The sequence below is a fragment of the Penaeus japonicus genome, unplaced genomic scaffold, assembly GCF_977035675.1.
Source record: "Penaeus japonicus unplaced genomic scaffold, GWHDUDI00000001_assembly GWHDUDI00000002, whole genome shotgun sequence".
NCBI classification, from domain to species: Eukaryota; Metazoa; Arthropoda; class Malacostraca; order Decapoda; family Penaeidae; genus Penaeus; species Penaeus japonicus.
In genome coordinates, this window is record NW_028234404.1 from 24,817,525 (window position 1) to 24,832,524 (window position 15,000).

Sequence of the window (15,000 nt, forward strand, 5' to 3'; positions counted from 1 at the left end):
CTTTTTGGTTTTATAGTCACGATTGTTATCTTCCTGTATCCTACATAACTAAATCGTCGTCATGGATGGATAACCAAAAGATATCACTTCCAAAATATTCTTCAAAGAACACAAAAAATCTCTTTAACAGGAATTAACAACATGATCATTCCCTGAATTACCACAAAATGCCAATCATGAACACAAATGAAGCGAAATCTTACCCGCGAATTGTTACCCGATCTCCCTACTGCAAGCTAACATGCCTGAGGCCATATGGTGAAATACTTTTAGATTCTGTAAAGTAAACCCTTGCGTGTTAGCTCTCATTATTGTGTATATCTTCTCTAGCATCGCGGGAGGGCTGGTGTCGTGGTGAGGGAAGACGGATGCAAGCTATACTTTCATACTTTCTTCCTATTTGCGGGACTAATGCTTTTTCTTGCTAGAGTGTTTTTTTTCCTGGAAGATGAAGTAAATCGGAAATTAGATATATTCTAAAACAGAGTTAAATTAGGAAAGTTGTGGGTTTTGGTAATCGGTGTTATGATACATTGCTATGAAAGATATCACTATATGCAATATGTGCGACTATATGTAGCTTACTGAATGGATCTGCAACGCAAAAGTTTTGGAATATACGTCAGAAAGGACAAAAGGAAATATCCGGGAGACTGCTCACTGTGGAGGCCGGCCACCGCACGTAAGCGGCCTCTAACTCGTCATTCGTGACACATTAAGCTGTCAAAGGAGCATTATGACGTTGATGTAAAGACCTGATTTAAATGAGCCGAGTATTGCATGGATCATAATATTCCTTTGATTTTTTACTATTCCGCAAAAGAAACAAATGCCAGTTTTTCATATGAGGTTTATACTCTTTTTGAATCGTCATAATTCAGGTATGAATATTTCAGCACATTTGGAGATAGGGGGCGACGCACTGGGCTTCATAAGCTCTGCACAATATGGGTCTTTCATTAATTGCTCTAAGAAGGGAATGATTACGAAGGTTACTCATCATCTGCACCGCCTTGCATTAATATTCTAACTATCTGCCCTATTGTTTATTCATGCACTTGTTTTGTGAGGTAGAAAAGGAAGACTTATTCCAAATTTGAATCAATAGGCGAGATCTGGCGTCTTGCTTCGCTTTCTTCGCATTTCCCAGAACTTCGATAAACACTTGCCAGGCCGTGTTGCGTATAAAGGGAACTGGCCATTATTGCTCACGCACTTATTTTTGATCGACTCTTTTCCGGAGGGATGATTAGAATTCATCAGCATTTAGTTATCTTATCTTTCGCTCTCGCTCGTTATATATATATATATATATATATATATATATATATATATATATATATATATATATATATATATATATATATATATATATATATATATGTATATATATGTATATTTATTTATTTATTTATTTATTTATACTTATATTTATATTTACATTTATGTTTACACACACACACACACACACACACACACACACACACACACACACACACACACACACACACACACACACACACACACACACACACACACACACACACACACACACACACACACACACACACACACACACACACACACACACACACACACACACACACACAGTATATATATATATATATATATATATATATATATATATATATATATATATATATATATATATATATATATATACATATATATATATATATATGAATACGTATATAGATTTGAATCATATATTTGTTAATGTACTATGTATGCATGTATATCAAGTGTGAACTACAAAAGCTTTAAATGCTGCGGTGCTTGCGAACACCAGGTTACACCGCTATAACTGTCGGACTAGGAATTAAATATTTAGGTGGAATGTTCTGGAAGAACATTTTTAGAAAGTGTTCTTCGATCTCGCTGCGGATGGTTCGCCGTTCTAGTATTTGGTATCAGACTCCACCAGACGATAGAGTTTTAGTTTGATTTTACTATTTTTTTTTTAAATATTTTTATTTACGAACTTCCCGGTATTCACATGCATCATAACACCGTGATATTAATGGCGATAGGTAATCGTAAGAATGAACCATAGCACTACCTCTGTCATAAAGAGACTGTTATTGATACTATACATCTTAAATGTTGAAAATTACCCCCATCCTCCCTACGCATATTAGGTCTTTATTGCCAAGTTTATGGTCCAATTAACTCGCGTGACCTTGAGGAGGGAAAAGTAATGGTCGGTGTCCATATAGGATTTTTTTTCAAGTAAGATTTAAAACTACACAGATGATTTTACTTTTTTTCATTTTTTCGTGATCTTATTTTTCATCTTTGCTTGAGGATGGATTGCAAGATGCGGTTAGGCGAGCGTAATTCGCAAGGGAAATCATTAAGGGAACGAGAGGAAGATATGAGTGATGAGGGGTTATGAGAGAGAGAGAGAGGTATGAGAAAAATGAGAAGTATGTGAGAAAGTTATGATCAAAGCGGTGGGGTATGGAAGCAAAAGAAGTTATATGAGAGAAATGAAGTGGGAGAGAGAGATGGGGAGGAAGAGAGAGACAGATAGGGAGAAAGAGAGAGAGTGATGGGGAGGGAGAAAGAGAGAGAGAGAGAGATGGAGAGAATGGCAGAGGGAGATAGGGAGAAAGAGAGAGAGTGATGGGTAGAGAGAGAGAGAGAGAGGGGGAGAGGAAGAGAAGAGGAGAGGGAGAGAGGGAGAGGGGGAGAGAGGAAGAGGGGGAGGGGGAGGGGGTGGGGGTGGGGGTGGGGGTGGGAGAGAGAGAGAGAAAGAAAAAGAGAAAGAGAAAGAGAAAAGAAAGAGAGAGAGAGAGAGAGAGAGAGAGAGAGAGAGAGAGAGAGAGAGAGAGAGAGAGAGAGAGAGAGAGAGAGAGGAGATTTTTGGAAACTGATAAAGAAAGAGCGGTCAATTTTTTCGTTTATTCCGCCTCACTATTTGTTTACCATCTTCTCGTTTGAATCTATGGGTGTGGATGGGGGGGGGAGGTTGCTCTTTTCAAAGTGTTTCTAGGCGATGTAGTAACGAAAAAGATTTATATAAGGGACTAGATTTTGATATTCTGGCCATCTTCGAGGAACACGTCGCTTTGGTCGAAATCCGTTTTTATTTTGATTGAAGGTATCGAGCGCTCTTTAGTGGGAGACATCTTTAGAAGAAAGTTTAATACCCTTGCTTTTATTCAGCTTGTCCTAAATCCTCCGAAGCGTTATGGACTCTTCCCCTTTTTGTCCCCCCCCCCCTCGCAGATAATGGCACAGGCAGAGAGCCACAGTTTATATGAGCCTTGTATCTGTGACCGTAATATCCTTCCTTTTTTCCCCCAAAAAATCCCCTTCTCGGTTTTAATTACTTGTGATTTGTTGAACGATGGAGTGAGAATGTTCAGGTGTCATGTGTGTGTGTGTGTGTGTGTGTGTGTGTGTGTATGTGTGTGTATGTATGTGTGTATGTGTGTACTTGCGTAAGCGTGTATGCGTATATTTGTGCGTAGGAACGGGAATATGTGTATTGGTTTGTCTATGTGTATCCCTTGCATCCATATCTAGATATGTATCAACAAAGCTTGAGACAAGTATAAGGATAGTTTGCCTCTCAGAGTGTGTATTTCTGATATGAACTACCACCTACATATATGAGAGTCGGCATGAGAATTTTCCATCTTATATCCAAGCACGGTGACAAATAACCTCACTCTGAAAGTCAAATAGCACGTTACTTAAACCAAAACAGCAAGCCTTAGTGTCAATTTGCCATTCAAAGTGGACGACTCACTGTGATTTTGAACATGCAACAAAATCATTATAAAATGGAAAGCCTGTCTCGCGGCGCAGACATACGCGCGGCAGCACCCGTGTTCCCCATCAAGCTGTAAATTAGGTTTCTATGGAGACGCAAGTGGCACTCAACCCGCTGAGATTCGGTTTCTCTGTAGGTATGTGCGCTCGTGTCTGCATGTGTGTGAGTGTGAGTGTGTAAGTACACGTCTAGAGAGAGAAGGGAAGAGAAGATACGAGAATAGAATAGAGGAGAGGAGAGAAGAGAAGAGAAGAGAAGAGGAGAGGAGAGGAGAGAAGAGGAGAGGAGAGGAGAGGAGAGGAGAGGAGAGGAGAGTAGAGTAGAGTAGAGTAGAGTAGAGTAGAGTAGAGTAGAGGAGTAGAGTAGAGTAGAGGAGAGGAGAGGAGAGGAGAGGAGAGGAGAGGAGAGGAGAGTAGAGTAGAGTAGAGTAGAGTAGAGTAAAGTAGAGGAGAAGAGAAGAGAAGAGAAGAGGAGAGGAGAGGAGAGAAGAAAAGAGGAGAGGAGAGGAGAGGAGAGGAGAGTAGAGTAGAGTAGAGTAGAGTAGAGTAGAGTAGAGTAGAGTAAAGTAGAGGAGAAGAGAAGAGAAGAGAAGAGAAGAGAAGAAAAGAAAAGAAAAGAAAAGAAAAGAAAAGAAAAGAAAAGAAAAGAAAAGAAAAGAAAAGAAAAGAAAAGAAAAGAGAAGAGAAGAGAAGAGAAGAGAAGAGAAGAGAAGAGAAGAGGAGAGGAGAGGTGAGGAGAGGGGGGTGAGGAGAAGAAAAGAGAAGAGAAAAGAAGAGAGGGGAAAAAAGAAGAGAAGAAAATAAAAGAGAAGAAAAGGGAAGATAAGAGAATAAAATGAAATAAAAGAGAATGAAGAGAGGAGAGAAGAGAAGAGGAGAGGAGAAGAGAAGAAAAACGAAAATACAAGAGAAGAGAAGAAAGGGGAAGAGAAGAGAGGGGAAGATAAGAGAATAAAATGAAATAAAAGAGAATGAAGAGAGGAGAGAAGAGAAGAGAAGAGAACGGAGGAGAGAAGAGGAAAGGAGAAGAGAAGAAAAAAGAAAAGAATCCAAGAGAAGAAAAGAAAAGGGAAGAGAAGAGAGGGGAAGATAAGAGAATAAAATGAAATAAAAGAGAATGAAGAGAGGAGAGATGAGAAGAAAAGAGAGAAGAGAGAAGAAAAGTTATGTCATGTGGTCTGCCCCCCCCCTCCCCCTCTTCTTCCGTGCCGGCGAGTGTGACAGCCGAAGCAAAAATCATGACGAATGAAGTCCCGGTGTTCGGTCGTGCTCCGGCGCTCGCGTGATATGCCAGCGGAATTTTAATTACTAATAATCTCGCAAGAGTTGCTTGCCGAAAATATTACTTTTATGCAAGAAAAATGCCATGGCGGGGGAGGGAAAGTACTTAGCATGGCACTTCCATATGAATTGTAGAGTATTTGTGGCTACGTGCGTCATAGTGTAGAGGGAGAGGAGGGGAGAGGGGGCAGGGAAGCCGGAGGAGTTCGAAAATTGTAGAGAGAAATTGAGCCAAAATTTATGATTACGCATTAATTATTTTCCTGAAACCCGAGAGAAACAGAATAGGGGAGAGGGGAAAGGCAACGTTGTGGGTGAACTTATATTTAAGGATGGATACAGATATGGAAAACATTTCATGGAAAGAAACGATTTATTAATTAATAATAATAATAAAAAAAAAAAAACAATTCATAGACTGATGATATATCCTGTTTAAAAAGTCTTGAAATTATATTATCAGTTATGTGATTATATCTCTTTGTGATCGGCCGAAGGGAACATGCGCTTCGTAAGAGAACACGCATATATACACTTCGAATTCCTCTTTGCATTTTAGTGCACGAGTTTCAACAAGTGCAGTTCCTCTAGCGCTTATCGCACTCAGCGAGACACTTCCCTTTGTGGCGGGGAATTAGTGCCTTGATATTTGGCCGAGTGTGACGGAGGAGAGGCTGACACCCTCGCGCTGGCAAAGGGAATCGATGGCACGGCTAAGTACGCTAGCTTGCGTAAGGTGTGAAAGAAGAGGGAAGGGGAGAAAGGGGAAAGAGGGAAAAGAGGGGGACAAGGAAAAGGAGAGAATAAAAGGGTAAAAAAAAGAGGGGATAAGGAATGGGAGAGAAAAAAAGGGAGAGAAGGGGAATAAGGAGGAAGAAAGTGTGTAGGTGAGATAAGGAAGGGCAGAGAAGAAGAAGGGACATGGAAGAAGCAAGCAAGACAAACAAAAGTATTTTTGCTGATTAGGTGATGTAGATGAGTCCACACACAAACAAAGAAGGACAGAAAGAAGAAAAAAATGAATAAGGAATAAAGGCAGGGTGAGAGCAATCGCTTGTTCTGACCCTCTGTGTGTCAAGTAGTGTAATGTAAAGGACAAGCTACAGGAAAACAGAATTATCATTATTATGAAAAGAAATTTCTGGAGAGGGTGGTGATATTAAGAAAATGATTGGGAAGGAAAGGGGAAGACTACGGTGACTAGGAGAGCGGAAACGAAGGGAGTGATAATGAAAAAGTAAGAAAAGAGTAAGAAAATGAAACAAAATGGAAACTCTGCTCTTAGTACGCTACCCTTGACAACATGGGCGAAGGTCTGCTAACAGCATATCCTGTTGCGAAATGATGCCACTACTTCCGCGTCGCGTTAACGATTCTCCGTTGTTCTATAACACTGAATTAATAATCATATAAGAGAGTCCTTTGTCGCCACCTGCGTAAATAGTGTATGTGACACGACGATTATATATCGTCGACACGAAGGATGTGTAGGCACAAGACTTTACTAGAATCAGTAGAAGGCTTATTACTTGCCGTTAATTAGCTTAATGATTATACCCAAAAGATTTCTCTCCTATATCCAAAGAAAAAAAAAATCACACCCCGTCAGCTGTGGCTACACCACCGACAACACACACCCTCCACATATTCCAATACAAAGACAAGCATCTAACCCCCATGGCGTAAAACAATACCGCCCACACGCCATACTCCCAAACTGAAGGCATGGCTCTCATCATTCTAAGAAAACGTAGCTACAGAAAGGAGACCGAGTGAGCGAAGGAGACGAGGAAGAGGTCAACGAACTCGGAAAGTCCTGCGTTTACATTCGTGGAAGAGAGAGTTTGCGATCCAACATCTGAGGCCATTTAGTGCATCTTTATGTTGCCAAAATAGAGGGAGAGGGTTTTATGTGCAAATATACGGTGTTGCTGTCCATTGTGCATTGTGGTAATGCAATTGTTATTGGTGATGGTTCTGTTTTTTTTTAATTATTGGAAGTGATTGGGATACTATTGAAAAAGTTTATGATTACAGTAATGATATCGATGATATGATAACAGTGATAGTAATGGTGATAAGGATAGAAGCAGTAGTAGCAGCGTGTGTAATAGCAATGGCAATAATAATAATGACACTACTACTACTAGAATTATTAATGATAATGATAATGATAGTGATTATGATAATAATAATAATAATAATAATAACAATAATAATAATAATTATAGCGATAATTATGATAATAATGATAATAATGATAATAATAATAATAATAATAATAATAATAATAATAATAATGATAATAATAATGATATTGAAAATTATGATAATAATAGTGATAACAATCGTAATAAGAATAATGGTTACGATCATAATATTGATGACGATGATGATGATAGAAACTATTGAATATATTAACTATTAAATATATGAACCAAAGATTAACTCTCGCTCGCTCTCTCTCTCGCTCTCTTTTCACTCTCTCTCTCTCTCTCTCTCTCTCTCCCTCCCTCCCTCCCTCCCTCCCTCTCTCTCTCTCTCTCTCTCTCTCTCTCTCTCTCTCTCTCTTTCTCTCTCTCTCTCTCTCTTTCTCTCTCTCTCTATCTCTATCTCTATCTCTATCTCTCTCTTCTCTTCCTTACTTTCTCTTTTCATTTATCTATCTATCAACTTGTTTGTGACTATCCCTTTGTTCCATAATTTCCAGCAACGAGAATGCCCCTCATTACTCACGCGAGAATAACGTGTGGATAACGAGTGTCATATTACCTCTGGAAGATAAGTCAATCACACATTAATCACATCAATTCCGGTGTCGTCATACAACGTGCTTACAAACATTTTCTGTCAAATAAGGGACATAACGCAACGTGACAGGACATTTCCGCGAACACCAGGTGACGCAGTGGCCGTGGTGAGGTAACAGAGGAATGTCAAGTGCTGGCGTGCCATTAAGTGGGTCATTACAGGCACCTGGTCACTCTGGAGTATTATGGTTTTGAAGGGTACTTCTATCTAACCGACTGGCACGCAAGACGCTTGTCGGGAACCTCATGAATGACACTGGATCTCTGACGCGCAGCCCATAGGTTGTTATTTTGTTTAATTGCCTCATAAACGTGGGCAGGCATGAGTGTGAGACATGTTTACGTTGTATAAAGATGTTAGTAATACACTCCAGGTGAGTGAGTTAATTGTGTGCTTTTTTATGCATTATTGGATAAAAGGCATAAGATAATGAAATACCATATTCAATATTGATAAACGGAAATATACAAAAAACTTCAAGGATCACTGTAATATAGAGCAGACATACGTCTATTTCGTCTGTCTGATCCGCCTTACTAAATCTCTTCCGTGAGTATACCATTACATTGACCTCCTTCTGAGAAACCAGGCTTCGCAAGATATGATCGTATGACACTCCTGATAACACTGGATTTATTCTGGCCCTTCAGCCTACAACTCAAAACGTGTTTTGTGCCACGTAAGATTGCGGTCACGGATAAAGCCTCGGAGTAGAAACAGACTACTTCCAAACTTCTCAAAACACTTTTTTTATTAATTAAATCTACAGATCTACACCAAGAATGAATATGTTCTTCCGGTTCAAGCCTCAATTCCGGCTCTATTTCTGTTGTGATAAACATCCCACTGTTTCAGAACAAACCACTCATGATTCTACCTGCAACGCTTGTTTAATGGGCATTCCAGGCGTCTCATTTCTGACGAATCACGTGACTCGTGATATATCTCTTTTGATGTCTGATGTTTGATAACAAATCTATATGAGATCAGACCTATATCTTTCCTGGCATCTCTCCAGCATTGGAAATAATCCGTTTTCTTTCGATAATGGTGTCCTTATACCCTTTCCAATTTTATTTTCCTTTACATTTTCATGCCTCACATATATCATTGTTCTGTCTTGACTGACATCTATATTTAGAAAATGGTTTTCCGTTTTAAGTTTTATTTTTAGAAATAATGCGTTTGATATAATTTTCCTTTGTCCTGCTTATGGCATGACTCGCAAAAGCTCGCGGGGAGAAAAATGAGCACGAGAGAGAAGCTGGACGGAGGCGGGGCGGCACGAAGGCGGCGGCTCATTGCTCTCTTTTCCCTTACTTTCGCTTGACGCTTTTTTCTTTTATTCTCATTCATCAACTCGCGTGCATGGTCGCGTGTATAAAGGTATATGGCTAAATAAGTAGGTAAAGGAACTGAAAACATATGATATATAGATTGACAGATGTTCATCTATCTATCAGCATATCTATCTAACTCTGTCCCGCTATATGTATGCATGTATGTGTATAACATATTGTTTCATCACACCAACAATAAAGACATGATATTATTTTTGCTTTGTTCCATGTGCGTTTTATGTCTTCTCTCTGCTTCGGAACTTCGTCATCGTAATTTTCTTCTCCACATTTTGGTGCAGCAGAAGAGGTGCAGCAACATGAAGAAAAAACTAAACACAATTATACGCCCATAAACTACAGCAAGACTGAATTATAACTTGTTTAACTTCAAGCAAGGTCCCGTGTCACGTGATACAGACTAACCAATAGGAAATCGTGTTTTAAATCTTAAACCAACCAATGAGTCGTACTTTCGGTATCATGAAGGAGACCCTTTGCTTACCGGACGTATTTTTAGAGCAGTGATCAAGCAAACTGTTCTTTGTCTCGTCGTTCTCTGGTTGGGGATTATGTTACACTACTCTTGCATCGTCTCTCTCTCTCTCTCTCTCTCTCTCTCTCTCTCTCTCTCTCTCTCTCTCTCTCTCTCTCTCTCTCTCTCTCTCTCTCTCTCTCTCTCTCTCTCTCTCTCTCTCTCTCTCTCTCTCTCTCTCTCTCTCTCTCTCTCTCCCTCTCCCTTTCTCCCTCTCCCTCCTTCTCCCTCTTCTTCTCCCTTTTCCCCTCCCTCTCCTCCTCCCTCTCCCTCCCTATCCCTTTCATCTTCCCTCCCCTACCCCCTCTCTCTTTCTTTTTTTCTCTCCCTTTGCCCTTCTTACGTAAACGTCAATTTTCTAAAATGTCTTGTTTGAGAAATAATATTTCCTCAAAAGTCAACACCAGAAACAGAAGAGAGATATCTTATCAGTAGATGTTGCCACCTGTATCCTAAAAGCTTGCAGTATGAATTCTACGTTGATATCTATCAATATTCGGGACCGCGAAAATCGTTACATTCTTTCGCTCGAGAACCACGAAGCACTCGCTGATTTGGTGACCGAAAAAAAAGATGCTACATTTCACTTCGCGATTCTTATCGAATAAGGATATCACACATCCTATCTCAATTGTTTTGAGAGAAAAAATGTGTAACACGCAGACAGAAGCACAGGTAAAAACACAGGTACAAACACAGGCACAGCCAAAGGCACGGGCACTGGCACACGCACACGCACACGCACACGCACACGCACACGCACACGCACACGCACACACACGCGCACACGCACACATACCACACACGCATGCATCTTTATTTCTTTTCATAACCTTCTCCAGAGAATGTTCCAAATTATGTAAACGCTTGTGGGTGGAGCTTCGTGATCTGTCAGCCAATCACGTGCACGCGAGGTCTAAACGGCCCTTCTTGGTTCAACGCGACGGCAAGTTGTAATGCGCAGATTCCATTTGTGTGTCTGTGATCTCCTAACTATCGTCGTGGTTTGATTGAGAGCAGAACACGTTGTTTCGGTGGATTTTGTCTTCCGTGTGGATGAGTGTAACTGTGCTTGTGTGTGTGTGAGAAGCGGTCGGTTTCTGTACTTTTCACTACTTTAAGATTTCATTCAGAGGCTTGAATCTCTCAATAAAGTAATAACAGTACGCTATCTCTTCATCCCCCCCCACTCAATCTCTCTCTCTCTCTCTCTCTCTCTCTCTCTCTCTCTCTCTCTCTCTCTCTCTCTCTCTCTTCTCCTTCCTTCCTTCATTCCTTTCTCCCTCCCTCCCTCCCCCCTTACTCTCTCTCTCTCTCTCTTTCTCTTCCCCCACCCCTTCCCCTTCCCCTCTCTTCTCCTTCCTGCATTCATTTCTCCCTCCCTCCCCCCTTACACACACACACACTCTCTCTCTCTCTCTCTATTTGTTTCGCTCTCGCATTCTTTCTCTTACTACTCTGGCGGTCTATGGAGATATTCTGGTTAGCGTACAGCAAAGATTATAGGAACAACAAATACAGTCAGCTCATTTTCTCTCTAAGGCAACTCTCTCCCTCACTTGGGAAATTCACTGGTACGCGAGTTATCTGAATCCGGACCCTTAATTAAAGCAGTTAAGTAAGTCTCTGATGCAAATTAATTAAATGTGAATCCGCAGTCGTAGGGCACAACATGTGGGAACTAATTAATATTCTCGTTTTGACAAGAGAGAGAAAGAGAGGGAGAGAGAGAGAGAAAGAGAAAGAAAGAGAAAGAGAAAGAGAAAGAGAAAGAGAAAGAGAGAGAGAGAGAGAGAGAGAGAGAGAGAGAGAGAGAGAGAGAGAGAGAGAGAGAGAGAGAGGAGAGAGAGAGAAGAGAGAGAGAGAGGGGGGGGGAGAGGAGGGAGGGAAGAGGAGGAAGAGAGAGGGAGAGGAGAGAGAGGAGGGGGAGAGGAGAGGAGAGAGGAGAGAGAGAGAGAGAGAGAGAGAGAGAGAGAGAGAGAGAGAGAGAGAGAGAGAGAGAGAGAGAGAGAGAGAGAGAGAGAGAGAGAGAGAGAGAGAGAGAGTGAAAGAGAAAGAAAGAAAGAAAGAAAGAAATAGAGGAAGAGAGAGTGAAAGAGAAAAGGAGAGAGAGAAAGAGAAAGAGAGAAGGAAAGAGAGAAAGAGAAGGAGAGAAAAAGAGAAAAGAAGAGAGAAAGAGAAGGAGAGAGATAGAAAAAAGGAGAGAAAAAGAAAGGAGGAGAGAGAGAAAGAAAGAGAGAAAGAGTGAAGGAGAGAGATAAAGGGAGAAAAAAAGAGAAAGAAAAAAGAAAAGAAAGAAATATAGAGAAAGAGAAAGATAGAGAAAAAGAGTAAGAGAATGCGAAAGAGACAAAGAAAGAAAGAAAGAGAAATCCCTTGTGAAAAGATATCGTCTAAGGCAATAGCCCAAACATCTATCTGTCTACTTTATTTATTTATGTATTTACTGATGATGAATACAATCTTTTGGTCAACAAATCAAACCTAGCCATAAAATGCAATTTTCGCAAGCAACTGCCCAGGATTACCTCATGAAGTGGAAACCAGGTCACCTGCAAACTGTGACCCATAACCACGGAACTGAAGCGACTGTCTAAACTTATCCTCATCAGCTACAGTTTTAAGTTTATTATATATATCATAACGATTATTCTTGTTCCCGGTCATCAGATAAAACAGAACATCGCGTAATTGAATGTAACCTATCCTTTACTAAACACCCGGACAAAACGGTGTCAGGGAGAAGTCCTGTTTCAATAATTCTCCGAGCGTTTATCCCAATGTTCGGTCTGGGTGAGCCTGAAAAATTATTCCGTATTGCTCGTGGATTTCCCATATTTCATCGGACGTGCAGTGGAATGAAGGGGTGAGGGAGATCAAAAAGGTTGACCCGGATTACCTGAGTTATGCTCGAACACAGGTAGTGGGGGAAGAGGGAACAGCATGGATAATGGCGGCTTGGCGGTTGGGTCAAGATTTATTGGGCTCATGTAATGATCCTTTTTAGTTTTTCTTATATATTTTTTTTAAAGCGACATATTAATGTCATACTATTTTTTTGTTTAATGAATAATGACAATGAAATCCAGTTGTATATGTTGAATATGTAACATGTAGACCCATTCGTTTATTTCCTTAGTTTGAATCGATGACACAAAATCATGGAAGCTTTGATTATACGTGGGAGAACATTTGCCTTTTATTGAATATTTATTAGGACATCAGGAAAAAATATTAAATATATAACTGAATATAATTAGATACTCCACAACATTGTCTTTTTCGCAATTGTATTTCGTTGAATACTGCTTTAACAGTTCTGCTTGTCCAGTTAAAAACGAAAGGACCAAAAACATTCCCGGACCACAATTCCTAAATAATTAGAAACATTCGTGAAGAGGAGAAACAAAAACAGTGCCAGCGATCCTTTCCTCAACACTAAGCTATGGATTCTAATCCAGTGTAATCCCGGATAATTGCACGGAACTCTAACTCTACTTGTTTCATGCCTGCAAGAAATCCTGCTCTCTCTACTTGCATCGCATTAGTTTGAAAAACAAGCAGTAATAAGTATGATTAAAGAGAAATCTCCAGATGGCTTTAAATGCTATATTTACTGAATGATTATCCAACCAAAATAGAATCACTTCTACTCGCTATTTGTGATTCACTTATCCCTACCTTCGAAGTGACTTTCATAATCATTGTTCAACAGGTTACGAATAAAAGTGCTGACAATTACCTCGCACTCCATTGAGTGTCTTTTGCTTATACAGTGAATAATGAATTGCGTCCCACATTTTGTTTCGGGAGCAGGTCACACCGAGAGCATGATAAGTCTGTATATATGTCGCGACATTATCTATTCATACTGTTCTTCTTTTTTTCATAAATATATGTGTGTGTGTGTGTATATATGTATGTATATATATATGTGTATATATATATATACATACATATATTTATATATATATATATATATATATATATATATATATATATATATATATATATATATACATATACGCGTTTGATTCAGGCGACAGAAGATTCGCTTCGTTTCGTTACTTCATCGAGCGTTATTTGACTCTGGAACGATTGCTGCTTTAGTTCTGAATGCATGAATCATCATAAGGCTCTCTCTCTCCCCTTAGTATGTGGCGAAGTGGAGCTGCTGGAGCTGCTGATCGAGGCGGGCGCCAACCCCAGCACCCCTGACATCCACGGCGCGTATCCACTCCACTATGCGGCGCAGGTGAGTTGTTTATTGCACTCCGCACTCGGATTGATACCCTGCCACGAACTCCTACCTGGTCGTTTATCCACGAAAGCACAGCCAGTTCCAATAGAAGGGAGTCACCAAATGGCGAAACTTTGGCGCTTACCGTGGAATTATTACAGCGCCCACTTCTGGCATTACGCTGCCCGCTGCATTCCAGATGTGCGGCCCGAACAGCGAGATGGGCAACGACATCCGCGTCGGCCTCATGGTGCTCCGGAAGCTGCTGCAGAGCGGCGTCGACGTGTCCGTGACCGACCAGGACGGGCGGCAGCCTCTCCTGTGGGCGGCCAGTGCGGGTGAGAGGCGATGCTCTTGGTTGGTGGGAGTGGGCGTGACTGCCCCGGGGTTAGGTCATTCCCGATATGTGATGGAGGTTTACTGTGCTATTAGTGCTCAGAACTCACTGAACTGAACTAGGAGTCGTATGTGGTTATGGCTCAATGCAGTGGATAAGGGAGATTAGATTTAGATATCCCGTGTTAATTTGCATGATGTTAGGGATTAATTTGCAGAACGGATAGTTAGATTTTTCTATTTATTTTGCTATGATTATCATATAGTAATGTTATGTAAGCCACAGTCTTCAAATAAAAGAAAATAATGAAGCAGCAAATTAGCAAATCTTTTATATGAAAGAACCATGTAACTGTTGATGATAGAGGGATAGGTATTCATAAATAATAATAGTGAAGCATTTCAGAGAACAGGAAGAGAAACTTTGGTGCAGATATTGACAACAAAACTATCTTACCTTCCTTCACATCAGTGTATATACTGTATATATTTACTCAATACACACACACACATACACATACACATACACATATACATATACATATACATATACATATACATATACATATACATATACATATACATATACATATACATATACATATACATATACATATACATATACATACACACACACACACACACACACACACACACAC

At 40.3% G+C, this 15,000-nt stretch overlaps 1 protein-coding gene across 5 annotated transcripts in view; it reads left to right on the plus strand.

Annotated features, from left to right (window-relative positions):
• LOC122261594 (uncharacterized) overlaps positions 1-15,000 on the plus strand; it is a 113,762-nt gene that overhangs the window by 61,714 nt on the left and 37,048 nt on the right. For all 5 annotated transcript variants that reach the window (XM_086548754.1, XM_086548752.1, XM_043029311.2 and 2 more), the window contains exons 5-6: positions 13,920-14,020; positions 14,205-14,343. In XM_086548754.1, coding sequence (XP_086404880.1) covers positions 13,920-14,020; positions 14,205-14,343 — 240 coding nt within the window. The remainder of the gene's footprint in view (positions 1-13,919; positions 14,021-14,204; positions 14,344-15,000) is intronic.